Source organism: Schistocerca nitens, chromosome 6, assembly GCF_023898315.1.
Source record: "Schistocerca nitens isolate TAMUIC-IGC-003100 chromosome 6, iqSchNite1.1, whole genome shotgun sequence".
NCBI classification, from domain to species: Eukaryota; Metazoa; Arthropoda; class Insecta; order Orthoptera; family Acrididae; genus Schistocerca; species Schistocerca nitens.
The window spans coordinates 371,304,101-371,319,221 of NC_064619.1; the positions used below are offsets into that span (position 1 = coordinate 371,304,101).

Sequence of the window (15,121 nt, forward strand, 5' to 3'; positions counted from 1 at the left end):
CCCTTTTTCCTGGTATTTTGTGTGTCAAGCCTTTCCACATTCCTGCAATTTCATTGTAACAGTGCCTTCAGCTTATGCACTTCAATACATGAAAGTGTCACGCATTTAACATCATTACGTAATTCATTAGTTGAAGGAAACTGAAACAGGAGTTCTCACAATTGATATTTCTTTGAACAGTCACAAAACCTGAAATACCTAAACAAATAAAAATAAACCCTCAGTATCTGTTTATTTCCTACTTTTTAGGTCCTGTTTACTGTAAATGAATAATCTTTTCATTTGTAGTAGAGAGAGAAAATGCTCCCCACAAAAATCTGACTACTTTTTCTTACCGTGGGTGGGCCGAAGTACAACAATCATGTAACACTAATGAGATTTATTAATTTTTGGTACACTCACAATAAAAAGAATTTGTAAACAATATTAACAACATCCAACATTACATTAAAAATGAGTAGGGTGTCTTACTTACACAAATGCATTTTTAAATCTACTGTTATCAAAGCATTTAAGGATGAACCCATTAGAAAAAAAGATCTTTTACCTTTTACACTTATCCACATGTGCATATCTTTATTGAATTGGAATATTTCCTTACAGTTAAATATTTATTGAATTTACTGCACCTTGCACACAGAACAAAACAAATGTGTTTAGAGTCATATTTCTTTAGGCACTAATGCAATCTTTATTTCTTGACAGTCATTTTTATTATAAAAGTAGAACAAATGCGAATTTTCATCAATTGCCTCAGCATGCCAAATCACACTGGAAGAAGAGATCCTGCCATCAAATGTTAGTAAAAAATAATTTTTTGGTAATAATGTAGAAATGTCAGTAATAGTTATGTTTAACTGGCAGCAGCACCCTCCTTTTGAAGGGCTTTCATTTGTTTTTGGCGCATAAGTTCTGCATCCCTGTAACAGTGAAAGGTTTCTTTTATGAGCATTTTGAACCAATAAACACGTTTTCCTCAATATACAAATTATGTCTTATTTGGAATGGAATGAAAGCGATCTGGTGACATTCCAACAGGGTGGCAAGTGTTCTCTGAAATCTCACCTGCCAAAAGGCAGTAGTAAGGATTGCCTGTCAAAAATTTTAATCGTTTGTTACCGATACTCTCATGACAGAAGTATCAAGTACTAGCATCAATGCCATGCAACACAAAAAATAAGGCATTAACATACATTTCCTCGAGAATATTAAGTATTATTTTCAGGATACTAACCTTTGTTTGCGCTGTTCAAGTGACAGGCCTTTATTAGAATCTTTATCATTTGCACCTTTCTTCTTTTGTATTTCTTGCATTTTCTTCTGGTTCTTCAAACGTGCCAATTCACGCTGGTTGCCACCTTTTCGCGAACAGAAATATATTTTAACAACTCATTTAAAATGAATAATAATAATAAAAAAATCCAACCTGAAGACTCTTTAAATCTTTATTACAATACGGGCGTTCATTTCCTACAATCCAATCTGCTTAGCGTCGTACCTCCGTAAACGAATCTATGCAATGCAGTTTACAAAGATAACTTTATAGTAAAAACTACGTTTAATAGTAATTTTCACAGCTCCAGAAATCAAAATCAGGATCTAGTGCCTCTTTCAGTAAACAACTCTAAAGAATGTGTAGCATTGACGTAGGACCTTGAACAACAACTTTCACAACATTAACAGTTATTTGTGAGAGAGTTACACGCAATCAAGGCTTTCTATATAGAAGGTTATTTCACTTTCACTAGACATTAAATCAAATCCTCACATTACAGATACAACTGAAAGCACAAGAATAATAGTATACTATCACAAACATTCCACAGAAGCTTTTTGTGGAAAGATCTAGCAAGGCGTACTGCAGACATAGTGAAAGTTTCAAATTTGCTAATTTTAATTTGATAGAAATATTAACAACAAGCAGAAGTAGACTCACGGGTCATTTTTACTTGGTCTCCGACTATCAAGCAGTAATGAAAAAAAAACCAAATTAATGGCTGGAGGCCACCGACGTCAACTACGTTACTGTACTGGAAACACTACCCAAAGATAACGTTCGCGGCATCTAACGCCCAATAAATATATGTGCAAAGACGACAGTAGCGACCTCAATTCCGTTTGAAGTTGCTTCGTCGATATGCTGACGGTGGCTTGAGGTGGTATTATATCGTTGGTTTACAACTGTCAAAGATCTGTCCGATTCGGATGAAAACCAAATTTGTGCGATGTAGCCGGCTAACCGAAGTCGAAAGTCCTGAGGTGATAAGATATTAAAACAGATTACTGTGGCCATATAAATAACGACAGTCGTGGATATTTTAGAAGCATCAGTTGTCTTTTTCATCTGTTTATTTTTCATTTATAAAGTAGTGTACGCTATGGAGGTAATTGTTAAGCTAAATTCGCAAACAGCCGGCCGCGATAAACTTGTTAGGTGAGTTACACATTTAATTAAGCCCTATTTACGTATTTTATAACATTTGCCATTAATCAGTGTTACGAAAATAGTAAAAGCATAAGTAATTTCAAGTATGTAGATGTAGACAGTTGATGGTATTTATTATGACAACGGATTTCGAGCCTTTGAAATCCAGTAAGGGAGGAATATATTGGCACTCGAAAAATTACTGCTGAGCATGTGAAATTCTGTTGACTTAGCAAAAGCTTTTTTTGAAATATGTGACTAGCTGATGGTGTTTGTGCAAGTTACATAGCTTCTTAGTATGAACTAAACTGTTAGATCAAAACTTCAGCCTCACGGTGCCTTTTATCAGTATGGGTGCATTGCACTAGTAGTAAATAGTTGAGGTTATACAGAAGTGGCCATATTATTATGATAAAGCTGCTTGAAGCCCAAATTTTATTGAAAATTATGATAAATTCAGTGTAAGTTTACAGTTAATATGTGTGGATTCCATTAGCCTGTATTAACATCTTGGCGCATTTAGGCGTACTTCCTACTAATTTTATAGACGTTTTAAACACCTGGGTCATGTAACCACATTTTTATCCTGAATTCAGTCGAACCATCATTTGTTGTGTCTTCCGTATTCTGATTTTCATCCTAACTGTTGCCCAAACATTTTCGGTTATGTGCATGTCGGGGCTATTCCCAGGCCACAGGAGCACAGTGACACCATTTTCGTCCAAAAGCGTTCCCACACTCTTTGCTTTTTGACATGGTGCTTGATCATGCATAAAAACAGTCTTCGCTATTAAACCATTCCCTACTCTGTTGCAGAAGTCTCTCTTTTAACACTTTGAAATATTGTCCTTGATTCATAGAACTTTTAACAATGAAAATGTACAGGTTTCCTGTACCAGCCATGGGAGAAGGGGAGGGGGGGGGGACACCAGACCATAGTTGAAGAGGGGTGGGTTGCTTCATAGTGTGGTGTACAGTTTTGATGAAACTTCTGTGATTCCCTTCTCTTCACGTACTGGTTGCTTTCCTCTGTGATGCAGAACATTGATTAATTGGTGAACCACACCTAAAAGAAAATATTAAGCCTTTTGTTACTACCACAGCTTGTATCACTAAAAATTTTAAGTGACGGTCCTATTCATAGGCAGGTTTTGCTAGTTGTATAGAGTGTATCCACAAATGTTCAAGATCATCATCTGGCAATATCAGTAGTTAAATTCTGTGGGGATTTTCCTCAGTTTAACTGCTTTGAGGCCGTTCTTGGAGTGATCTTGGGCTTAGGTTGGGATGGGTGTACTGAGAGACCAGTGTTGTACAACTCTATCCTTCCAGTTCTAGCTGACACAGTCATTCCGTAATAATCCAGCTGCACAGAGAGTTGTGTACTTGTAGCTTTATGATTGGAAATGGTGATATTTTGTCAATTTTTACTGAACTCTAGGGCTCAATGTTTGTTTTCTTCCACATCTGCCTGTGTGTTGCTGCTGATCAACAAAGTTTTTGGATTTATGTTTTTTAATATTGATCACTGTCTGATGTGAAATCCTAGTCTGAAAGCAATTTGATGCTGTGTGTTGCACCTCTCTGCTAAGTGTCCTAAGAGTAGTAGTTGTGGATGAAATATTTATTCCTACACATAACATCTAATTGTATGACTCCAAGTGAACTGAATTAAATCACTCACTTGGCCACTGATCTGTTACATGGATTTAATTCTAATTAGTTCACTGAAGTAATCAGCAATAGAACAACAGATGATGGCTAATATTCCCAACAATCATTTCATTGTAACACTGAAAAAAAATTCACCTTAGATAATGTAACTAGGGCTGCAAAAACACCTGGTTTTCAGCTGTCAGTCATTGTAGCCAACCTATATAATTAAAAACTCTCTAAAAATGCTGAAACTTTGCGCCAGACACCCCATGTGCACATCAGAACAATTTTATCGGGCCTGCTTATGTAAAACGTATATCAAACGCAGAATTTCAAAACATGTTGATGCTACAGCTTCACCATAACAATTTGGCCACTATTGTATCCTACGGAAGTAGTCTACATGGGTCGTCCCTGCTATTTAAAGTGTAATGTGACTCATACCACATCCCCAAAGACTATTCTTCCTGATAGGATTAATAAAAGGCTATGTATGAATGATTGAATGAGTGACAGTGTAATTTTTCAGGTTATTGCAGTATACGAGCAAATTCGCTTGGCATTATATGCAGGAAAAGCAGCATAGCAAACAGTCAGTAGATCGATTAAAGGATCTGGAATACACATTTAGTTCTTTCAGAAAATGTAAGTATTTTTCTCTTAGGTGTCCTAGATACCATGCAGCTCATGTTGTAATCATCAATAAACATATAATCAAATGAATGGTGTTTGTAACAGGCTTGTGGAATCATTGTTTCACTGTAGAGCTTGTCATTTTTCAGTGATATTTGGTGATCATGTAATACCAGGTACTGGGTGATGTGGACCAGTGGTAGGTCACTGGATTGTTGGTGAGGAGGACAGTGATCAAATATCTGTCCTGCCACCCGCACTTATGTTTTCGATGAACTTCATAAATCATTTAAGGTAAATGACTGGATATTTCCTTTGAGAAGGGTATAGGCAAATTCCTCCCTCTCCTGTGCATTTCTGAGTGCGCCCTTGCTTACTAATAAAGTAGTGTAGTGGAGGTGAAGGGTATGATCGAAAATTTTCAGTGTGGCTGGGAGTTGACAAAACCAATTAATGTAATATCAAGCGATAAGTTGCTAAGGTGCATATTTTCTTAGGTATATTTTGTGTAATATACTCTTCCATTTTCCCCAGTTAGAGTATCTGAAAACTTCCTTTACTAATGCTGAAAATAACTTTATTGTTATGGAAGGTCTTTGCCTCAAGACACTTGTTTAAACTGTGATTTTCTCACCACCGTGATGTAATATTGTAGGCTGTGTTGCATGTTCTTCTGTATATGTGCTTAGGTTAAATCAGTGCTTTGTTTCTGAAAGGCTGTTAGTACAGATTTGACACTGAGTTGTAAGCATCCTCAAAGTCTTTAAATCTTGGACAGAGTAGTGATTTGTACTTGCTGCTCCAGTCTATAATTTATCTATTGAATAGCAATCAATATAAGCTCTGAGTTTCAAATTACAAATTTTACTAAAGAAAAACTATTTGCTAGTCAAAAGGTCTTTTTGGTAAATCTTTCCACAGTAACAAGTCTAGAGCAATACTAGATATCCAGTTAATAGCTTCAGCTTCTAATGATATGATATGGGAGACCTCGAGGCTACAAGGGTTGAATGTAATGTGAGTTTATAATATTAGTGAACATATGCCTTCCCATAATCATGATCTAAAACTTGTCTTATATTTGATGTTCTCCGTAAAATGTGCTTCTTGTACATGGTGCCACAAATAACTTACACTATCAATGATTCAATTAGTGCTAAGCAGAGTAGGTGTGGTATTAATACTATCATATCTCTAATTATGTATTATGTTCTTAACTTTTTGCAGTTAAGCAGATTCAGCTCATTCGAGCTTATATAAAAGTTCTGGAGGGAAGGAACTTTCGAATATGACTCAGTTATTTCAGCTGTTTATCACCATTGTCGTAACAGTCATTAACAGTGTTTGAGTTAGACATTAAAGACTATCAATGTGGTGTTAATCTTCTTTAATAACTCAGTTATATACAAAATTTTCTCATGAAATATTCAGAACATTTCAATCTGTCTGAGACATAGCATTTGTTTGACCCCGTATCCTGACCAAGTATAGTAAGACAGAGATTTCACCAACTTTGAGACCCAATACCTCGTGGTACTTTTTTATTTATTTATTTTTTAGTTTATTTTTTAAAGTTAGAAAACTTGTACAACGTTTGGTGCTCTTTTTAATGATAATAATTATTTTTTCTGTGCTCACTGTAAGTTGAAAAATTGTCAGTCAGCCTAAAAAAATTGGCACTCTTAAAAAGTTCAGAGTTACATAGCTCCTTAAATAATTAATAGATGTCAAATACATAGTTCATCTACAAGTTGGTCTTTCAAAATTTATAATTTGATGTTGCTAGCTATTTTTGTAAAAATGCTAAAAATTGGGTATTTTCAGTCCCATTTTGTACAAAAGTATCTGCTAGTGGCTCTCATTGACTAACACTAGCATTCAGCATCAGAAAATGAGGGCCAAAGCTGGACAAGTCACAGAATCCCATGTGCAGTACCGGTTTTCTTGGCACCATGCCGCCGTGTTTGTTTACAAATAGCTATTATTTTGATCTGAAATGTATTTTTTTTTTTTTTTTTTTTTTTTTTTTTTTTTTTTTTTTGTGGTCTACACCAATGTGGGAATCCATTGCAAATGCCAAACATAAATGAGTACATATGTAACCTAGTATACTGATTTTGTGATTCACATTAATATTAATTTGCTAATTAGCTTAATTCAAAATGGATGTCAATTAATAATGATTATCCTGTAGCGGAATGCACTGTTGGGTGCAAATTGTCATCAAAATGCCACCACAGCTCACATTATTTGAACAAAGGAAATTGTTGGTATTGTTTATTCGAACAAAATTGGACTCATTTCTGTTAGCCAGACTGGGATGTTCAGAAATCAATTTAATTCAAACAGTGCTTTCACACTGACAGCAAAGCACTAGAGACTAATATCTTAACAGTATAGGACCTTATTGAAAAACTCTCAGGCAACATTTGGAGGCTAACAGGCCATAATTTTGTTGCGAAACATCAAAATAATACTTCAAGTTAATGAAGACTGACTTAAAAGAAACAGAATTGATAGTTCTGATGGACTTTGCTGAATACTATTCATTTGTAGTCAAAGATGCTGCCCAGGGCTTTCATTGGGAAAATTCACAAGCCGCAGTACATCCATTTGTTGCTTATTGTGTTGATAATGTGGGCTCCTTGCAAGCTGTTAACTGCTGCATGATTTCCAATGAATTGCAACACTATGCAGTGTCCGTACATGTGTTTATTCAAAAGTTTATCGAATTTTTGGAGGCTTGAGCAAATGTTACTAAAATATACTACTTCACTGATGACTCGGTGGCACTATATAAAAACTACAAAAACTTTATGAAATTATCCAGCCAAAAAAACAATTTCAATATTGGGGCTGAATGGAACTTATTTAGTACAATCCATGGGAAATCTCCCTGTGATGGAGTTGGTGGAACAACTTAATGGTTGGCTGCACACGCAAGCCTCCCAAGACTTCATCTGAACAGATATTGATGTCAAAGGATCTCTTCAACTTCTGTGATCAAATTGTAAATGGAATTTAATATATTTTTGTCACAAAAGCTGACATTGAAGTAAGCAGAGAGTTACAGGAAGGAAGATGGCGAGAAAGCAGCACGATAGCTGGAACTAGATAGCATCACAAATTTGTACCATTTGAGTCAAACTTAACTTGTGTTTTCAAAGTTTCCAATGATGTGATATATTTTGTTGCCAGAATTTCTGACGCCACTAGTCTGTATTTTAAATTTCCTCAACTGTCCCCAGGTTGTTACGTTGCCTGTATTTATGACAACAAATTGTGGATTGGCCATGTTGCTGAAGTTTCAGTTGTGGAAAATGATGTGGTGATAAAATTTATGCATCTGCTAGGTCCTGCGCATTTGTTTTATTGGCCAGAAAAGCAAGATATAGGTTTGCTTCCAGAGCAACACCTAATTTGCATGCTCCCTGCCCCTTCAGTCACATCATCTGGCCACCTATGTCAGTTTCCAGAAACCCCACTGGAGTAAGTGGCTTGTAAATGTAATAGAATGTAAAGAAAGATTACTATCAATCAAAATCAAGCCGTGGTCATTGGCTTGGGAACCCTATAAGATACCCAATTTCGGCAAGAGAACCTAGGATAAGATGCTAAATCATTGGCTTGGGAACCAGGCAGACACCCACTTAAGGCCTTAGAATTCGAGTAAGAAACAAAATTATAGGCTTTGGACCTGGACTAAGAAACCCACCTGTGGCTGGTATTGCATTGGTATTGATGTGATAATGATGATGATGATGATTGGTTTGTGGGGCACTCAACTGCACAGTTATCAGCGCCCGTACAAATTCACAACCTTTCTTCAGTCCAGTCTCGCCACTTTCATGAATGATGATGAAATGATAACACAAACACCCAGTCATCTCGAGGTAGGTGAAAATCCCTGACCCCGCTGCGAATCAAACTCGGGACCCCGTGCTCCGGAAGTGAGAACGCGACCGCGAGACCATGAGCTGCGGACTGCATTGGTATTGGGCATGACCCCCACGGCGATGGGGATAGTATTTAAAGTTTTTGAACTGGTAGAGACAATGTCACCATGGACCAAAGCAATAGAATACTGATAATTTCTAAATAAATAAAGCATTAAATAAGTCTGAACCAAAAAACATAGAATTTGAATTCTAAATAAATTTGTATGGAAATGCTCCTGACTTTTACAATCCCAGAGAAGGAAAGTTGCTACTCACCATATAGCAGAGATGCTGGGTTGCGATAGGCACAATAAAAAGATTCACACAATTAAAGCTTTCGGCCATTAAGGCCTTTGTCAGCAGTACACACACACACACACACACACACACACACACACACACACACACACACACACACACACACACACACACAAATGCAATTTCACACATGTCTGCAGTCTCAGAGCTGAGACCACACTTACTTTTACCCTTTTCTTAAGGCACTGTATGCCAGCGTTGATCAAAGCCACTTTTCTAGGAGGTTCAAAACATGCTCTTTCTAATGAGAGTGGTTTTAAAACATTTTAGAAGATACTTTTGTGCAACATTGGATTGAAAAATACCCAATTTTTAGACTTTCTACAGAAATCGTTAACTTTACACTATATTTGTAAAGTAACAAAAAGAGCTAGCAACATCAAATTATAAATTTTAAGAGAACAACTTGTACAAAAACTAAGCATAAAATTTGACATCTATTACTTAATTATTTAAGAAGCTTATATAACTTAGAACTTTTGACCTTTTTTAGTGTGCCAATTTGTACAAGGTAGCTAAGTTTAATGGTGGTGGTGGTGGTGGTGGTGGTGGTGGTGGTGGTGGTGGTGGTGGTGGTGGTGGTCGTGGTCGTGGTCGTGGTCGTGGTCGTGGTCGTGGTCTTCAGTCCTGAGACTGGTTTGATGCAGCTCTCCATGCTACTCTTCCCTGTGCAAGCTTCATCATCTCCCAGTACCTACTGGAGCCTACATCCTTCTGAATCTGCTTAGTGTATTCATCTCTTGGTCTCCCTGTACCATTTTTACCCTCCACGCTGCCCTCCAATACTAAATTGGTGATCCCTTGATGCCTCAGAACATGTCCTACCAACCGATCCCTTCTTCTAGTCAAGTTGTGCCACAAACTCCTCTTCTCCCCAATTATATTCAATACCTCCTCATTAGTTATGTGATCTACCCATCTAATCTTCAGCATTCTTCTGTAGCACCACATTTCGAAAGCTTCTATTCTCTTCTTGTCTAACCTATTTATCGTCCACGTTTCACTTCCATACATGGCTACACTCCACACAAATACTTTCAGAAACGACTTCCTGACATTTAAATCTATACTCAATGTTAACCAATTTTTCTTCTTCAGAAACGCTTTCCTTGCCATGGCCAGTCTACATTTTATATCCTCTCTATTTCAACCATCATCAGTTACTTTGCTCCTCAAATAGCAAAACTCCTTTACTACTTTGTCTCATTCCCTAATCTAATTCCCTCAGCATCAACAGAGTTAACTTGACTACATTCCATTATCCTCATTTTGCTTTTGTTGTTGTTCATCTTATACCCTCCTTTCAAGACACTCTCCATTCTGTTCAACTGCTCTTCCAAGTCCTTTGCTGTCTATGACAGAATTACAATGTCATCGGCGAACCTCAAAGTTTTTATTTCTTCTCCATGGATTTTAATACCCACTCCGAACTTTTCTTTTGTTTCCTTTATTGCTTGCTCAATATACAGATTGAATAACATTGGGGAGAGGCTACAACCCTGTCTCACTCCCTTCCCAACCACTGCTTCCCTTTCATGTCCCTCGACTTATATAACTGCCATCTGGTTTCTGTACAAATTGTAAATAGCCTTTCGCTCCCTGTATTTTACCCCTGCCACCTTCAAAATTTGAAAGAGAGTATTCCAGTCAACATTGTCAAAAGCTTTATCTAAGTCTACAAATGCTAGAAACGTAGGTTTGCCTTTCCTTAATCTTTCTTCTACGATAAGTCGTAGGGTCAGTATTGCCTCCTGTGTTCCAACATTTCTACGGAATCCAAACTGATCTTCCCCGAGGTCGGCTTCTATCAGTTTTTCCATTCGTCTGTAAAGAATTCGTGTTAGTATTTTGCAGCTGTGACTTATTAAACTGATAGTTCGGTAATTTTCACGTCTGTCAACACCTGCTTTCTTTAGGATTGGAGTTATTGTATATTCTTCTTGAAGTCTGAGGGTATTTCGCCTGTCTCATACATCTTGCTCACCAGATGGTAGAGTTTTGTCAGGACTGCCTCTCCCTAGGCCGTCAGTAGTTCTAATGGAATCTTGTCTATTCCGGGGGCCTTGTTTCGACTCAGGTCTTTCAGTGCTCTGTCAAACTCTTCACGCAGTATCGTATCTCCCATTTCATCTTCATCCGCTTGCATTTCCATGATATTGTCCTCAAGAACATCGCCCCTGTATAGACCCTCTGTATACTCCTTCCACCTTTCTGCTTTCCCTTCTTTGCTTAGAACTGAGTTTCCATCAAAGCTCTCGATATTCATGCAAGTGGTTCACCTTTCTCCAAAGGTCTCTTTAATTTTCCTGTAGGCAGTATCTATCTTAGCCCTAGTGAGATAAGCCTCTACATCTTTACATTTGTCCTCTAGCCATCCCTGCTTAACCATTTTGCACTTCCTGTCGATATTATGTTTGAGACGTTTGTATTCCTTTCTGCCTGCTTCATTTACTGCATTTTTATATTTTCTCCTTTCATCAATTAAATTCAATATTTCTTCTGTTACCCAAGGATTTCTACTAGCCCTCGTCTTTTTACCTATTTGATCCTCTGCTGCCTTCACTATTTCATCCTTCAAAGCAACCCATTCTTCTTCTACTGTATTTCTTTCCCCCATTCCAGTCATTTGTTCCCTTATGCTGTCCCTGAAACTCTGTACAATCTGTGGTTCTTTCAGTTTATCCAGGTCCCATCTCCTTAAATTCCCACCTTTTTGCAGTTTCTTCAGTTTTAATCTGCAGTTCATAACCAATAGATTGTGGTCAATTTAAAACCTGGTTCCTAAATCTCTGTCTTACCATTATATGATCTGATACCTTTTAGTATCTCGAGGGTTCTTCCATGTATACAACCATCTTTCATGATTCTTAAACCAAGTGTTAGCTATGATTAAGTTATGCTCTGCGCAAAATTCTACCAGGCGGCTTCCTCTTTCATTTCTTAGCCCCAATCCATATTCACCTACTACGTTTCCTACTCTCGAATTCCAGTCACCCATGACTATTAAATTTTCGTCTCCATTCACTACCTGAATAATTTCTTTTATCTCATCATACATTTCATCAATTTCTTCGTCATCTGCAGAGCTAGTTGGCATATAGACTTGTACTACTGTAGTAGGCGTGGGCATCGTGTCTATCTTGGCCACAATAATGCGTTCACTATGATGTTTGTAGTAGCTTACCCGTTCTCCTATATTTTTTATTCATTATTAAACTTACTCCTGCATTACCCCTATTTGATTTTGTATTTATAACCCTGCATTCACCCGACCAAAAGTCTTGTTCCTCCTGCCACCGAACTTCACTAATTACCACTATATCTAACTTTAACATATCCATGTCCCTTTTTAAATTTTCTAACCTACCTGCCCGATTAAGGGATCTGACATTCCAAGCTCCGATCCATAGAACACCAGTTTTCTTTCTCCTGATACCAACGTCCTCCTGAGTAGTCACCGCCCGGAGGTCCGAATGGGGGACTATTTTACCTCCTGAATATTTTACCCAAGAGGACGCCATCATCATTTAATCATACAGTAAAGCTGCATGCCCTCGGGAAAAATTATGGCTGTAGTTTCCCCTTGCTTTCAGGCGTTCGCAGTACCAGAACAGAAAGGCCATTTTGGTTAGTGTTACAAGGCCAGATCAGTCAATCATTCAGACTGTTGCCCCTGCAACTACTGAAAAGGTTGCTGCTCTTCTTCAGGAACCACACGTTTGTCTGGCCTCTCAACAGATACCCCTCCGTTGTGGTTGCACCTACGGCACGGCTATCTGTATTGTTGAGGCATGCAAGCCTCCCCCCCCAATGGCAAGGTCCATGGTTCATTGGAAAGGGGGGGGGGCAGCAAAGAGATATATTAGGTCTGAAAGTTGATGAAATCCCAGTGGTCACAGTATGGGCTCAAATGAGTAGCTGTATCTCAACAAGCAGTCCACAGGAGAACCTAAAACTTTGCCAATTCAGCTAAATCCTAGAAAGTAGAGTGAGGAGCCTAGACCACTTGATGTGGAATGACATGTCTGTAACTTGTTCTGTCATCATCTTAGAATTTAACTTTACTCGTCATAATATTTTTGGACCAGAGGTATGTTACATTTTTAATAACCTTCAATGAAACTAACTTCTGGACAGAATATTCAAGCAGATGTCATTCCTCCCTTAGGCCTAACCACAGCAACTGAAAAGTGTCTTCTCTTTTCCAGCATGAGGATGAAATGGCACTCGTAAACCAGTTGTTGTTAGTGAAAACACAAGAACAAAATTTACTGTACCTTTTATGTGTATTTGGTTGTGTAATGATATTGTGAAAAGGAAACTTGCTACTCACCATACAGCAGAGATGCTGAGCCACAGATAGGCACAACAAAAAGACTGTCACAAATTAGCTTTCAGCCAGTAAGGCACAACAAAAAATTTTGACAAATTAACTTTCGGCCAGTAAGGCTCTCATTATCTGCTTCCCCCCTTTTCTGATACTCCCACCTCTCTGCTGCCTCTAACCACCTGATTGCTCACAACGAAAAATATACCTATTTTTTAAAAAAAGCAGATAAAAATTCACTTGATGCCTTCCTGAGAAACAATCTCCACTCCTCCCAAATTAATAATATAAGTGTACACCAGATGTTGCTTGGATTAAAAGAAATAGCATCGGCAGCAGTTGAGAGATTTATACCGAACAAATGATGGAGCTGATCATCTGTGGTACACAAAATGGGTCTGAACACTGTTGCAGAAACAACAAACAAACTTGCCAAATTTAAACAGGTGCAAAATCCCCAAGATTGGCGGTCTTTTACAGAAGCTCAAAATTTAGCACGAACTTCAATGCGAGATGCTTATAACAGTTTCCACAACTAAACTTTGTCTCAAAACCTGGCAGAAAATCCAAAGAGTTTCTGGTCGTATGTGAAGTATGTTAGCGGCAAGAAACAATTGACGCCTTCTCTGCACGATAGCAATGGAGATACTATCGAAGACAGTGCTTGCCAGAGTAGAGTTACTAAACACACCCTTCCGAAAAGCCTTCACAAATGAAGACAAAGTAAATATTGCAGAATTCGAATCAAGAACGGCTGCCAACATGAGTAATGTAGAAGTAAATATCCTCGGAGTAGTGAAGCAACTTAAATCACTTATAAAAGCAAGTCTTCTGGTCCAGACTGTATACGAGATAGGTTCCTCTCAGAATAGGCTGATGCATTAGCTCCATATTTGACAATCGTTTACAACCGTTCGCTCGACGAAAGATCTGTACCCAAAGACTGGAAAGTTGCACAGGTCACACCGATATTCAAGATAGGTACTAGGAGTAACCCACTTAATTACAGGGCCAAATCATTAATGTCAATATGCAGCAGGATTTTGGAACATGTATTGTGTTCGAACATTATGAATTACTTCGGAGAAAACGGTCCATTGACACAGTCAACGTGGATTGGAAACCATTGTTCTTGTGAAACACAACTACCTCTTTATTCACATGAAATGTTGAGTGCTATTGACATGGGATTTCAGATTGATTCTGTATTTCTGGATTTCCGGAAGGCTTTTGACACTGTACCACACAAGCGGCTTGTAGTGAAATTGCATGGTTATGGATTATCATCTCTGTTATGTGACTGGATTTGTGGTTTCCTGTCAGAGAGGTCACAGTTCATAGCAATAGATGGAAAGTCATTTAATAAAACAGAAGTGATTTATGGTGTTCCCCAAGGTAGCATTATAGGCCCTTTGCTGTTCCTTATCTATATAAATGATTTGGGAGACAATCTGAGCAGCCGTTGTAGGTTGTTTGCGGATGACGCTGTTGTTTATCGTCTAATCCAAGTCATCAGAAGATCAAAACAAATTGCAAAACAATTTGGAAAAGATATCTGAATGGTGTGAAAATTGGCAGTTGACCCTAAATAACGAAGAGTGTGAGGTCATCCACATGAGTGTTAAAAGTAATTTGTTAAACTTCGGTTACATAATAAGGCATCCGAATCTAAAGGCTGTAAATTCAAGAAAATATCTAGACATTACAATTATGAACAACTTAATTTGGAAGGAACACACAGAAAATGTGGGGAAGTCTAACCAAAGACTCATTTTATTGGCAGGACACTTATAAAATGATCAGATCTACTAAGGAGATTGCCTA

The 15,121-nt window shown here is 37.9% G+C and overlaps 2 protein-coding genes across 6 annotated transcripts in view; one reads left to right on the forward strand and one right to left on the reverse strand.

Annotated features, from left to right (window-relative positions):
• Positions 1-364: 364 nt before the first annotated feature.
• LOC126262588 (modifier of protein aggregation 4) lies at positions 365-2,090 on the reverse strand. Its single transcript, XM_049959326.1, has 3 exons — positions 1,937-2,090; positions 1,235-1,358; positions 365-920 (listed from the first exon to the last, which is right to left on the reverse strand). The coding sequence occupies exons 1-3, from the start codon at positions 1,941-1,943 to the stop codon at positions 854-856; spliced, it is 198 nt and encodes a 65-aa protein (XP_049815283.1). The 5' UTR covers positions 1,944-2,090; the 3' UTR covers positions 365-853.
• Positions 2,091-2,142: 52 nt separating this feature from the next.
• Positions 2,143-15,121, forward strand: part of LOC126262587 (peroxisomal membrane protein 11B) — a 122,399-nt gene continuing 109,420 nt past the window's right edge. For 3 of the 5 annotated variants that reach the window (XR_007546744.1, XR_007546745.1, XR_007546743.1), the window contains exons 1-2: positions 2,144-2,434; positions 4,611-4,726. Coding sequence is in view for 2 of the 5 variants with exons in the window: in XM_049959325.1 (XP_049815282.1) it covers positions 2,379-2,434; positions 4,611-4,726 (172 nt within the window). In the remaining 3 variants the exon portion in view is untranslated. Of the gene's footprint in view, positions 2,435-4,610; positions 4,727-15,121 lie in introns of all 5 variants that reach the window. The other 2 variants (XM_049959325.1, XM_049959324.1) reach the window with 2 other exon arrangements.

Excerpts from the sequence above, each read along its gene's own strand:
- LOC126262588 (XM_049959326.1), bottom strand. Across the intron at positions 921-1,234 it reads CTTGAACAGCGCAAACAAAG|GGATGCAGAACTTATGCGCC; the intron begins GTTAGTATCCTG and ends TCACTGTTACAG.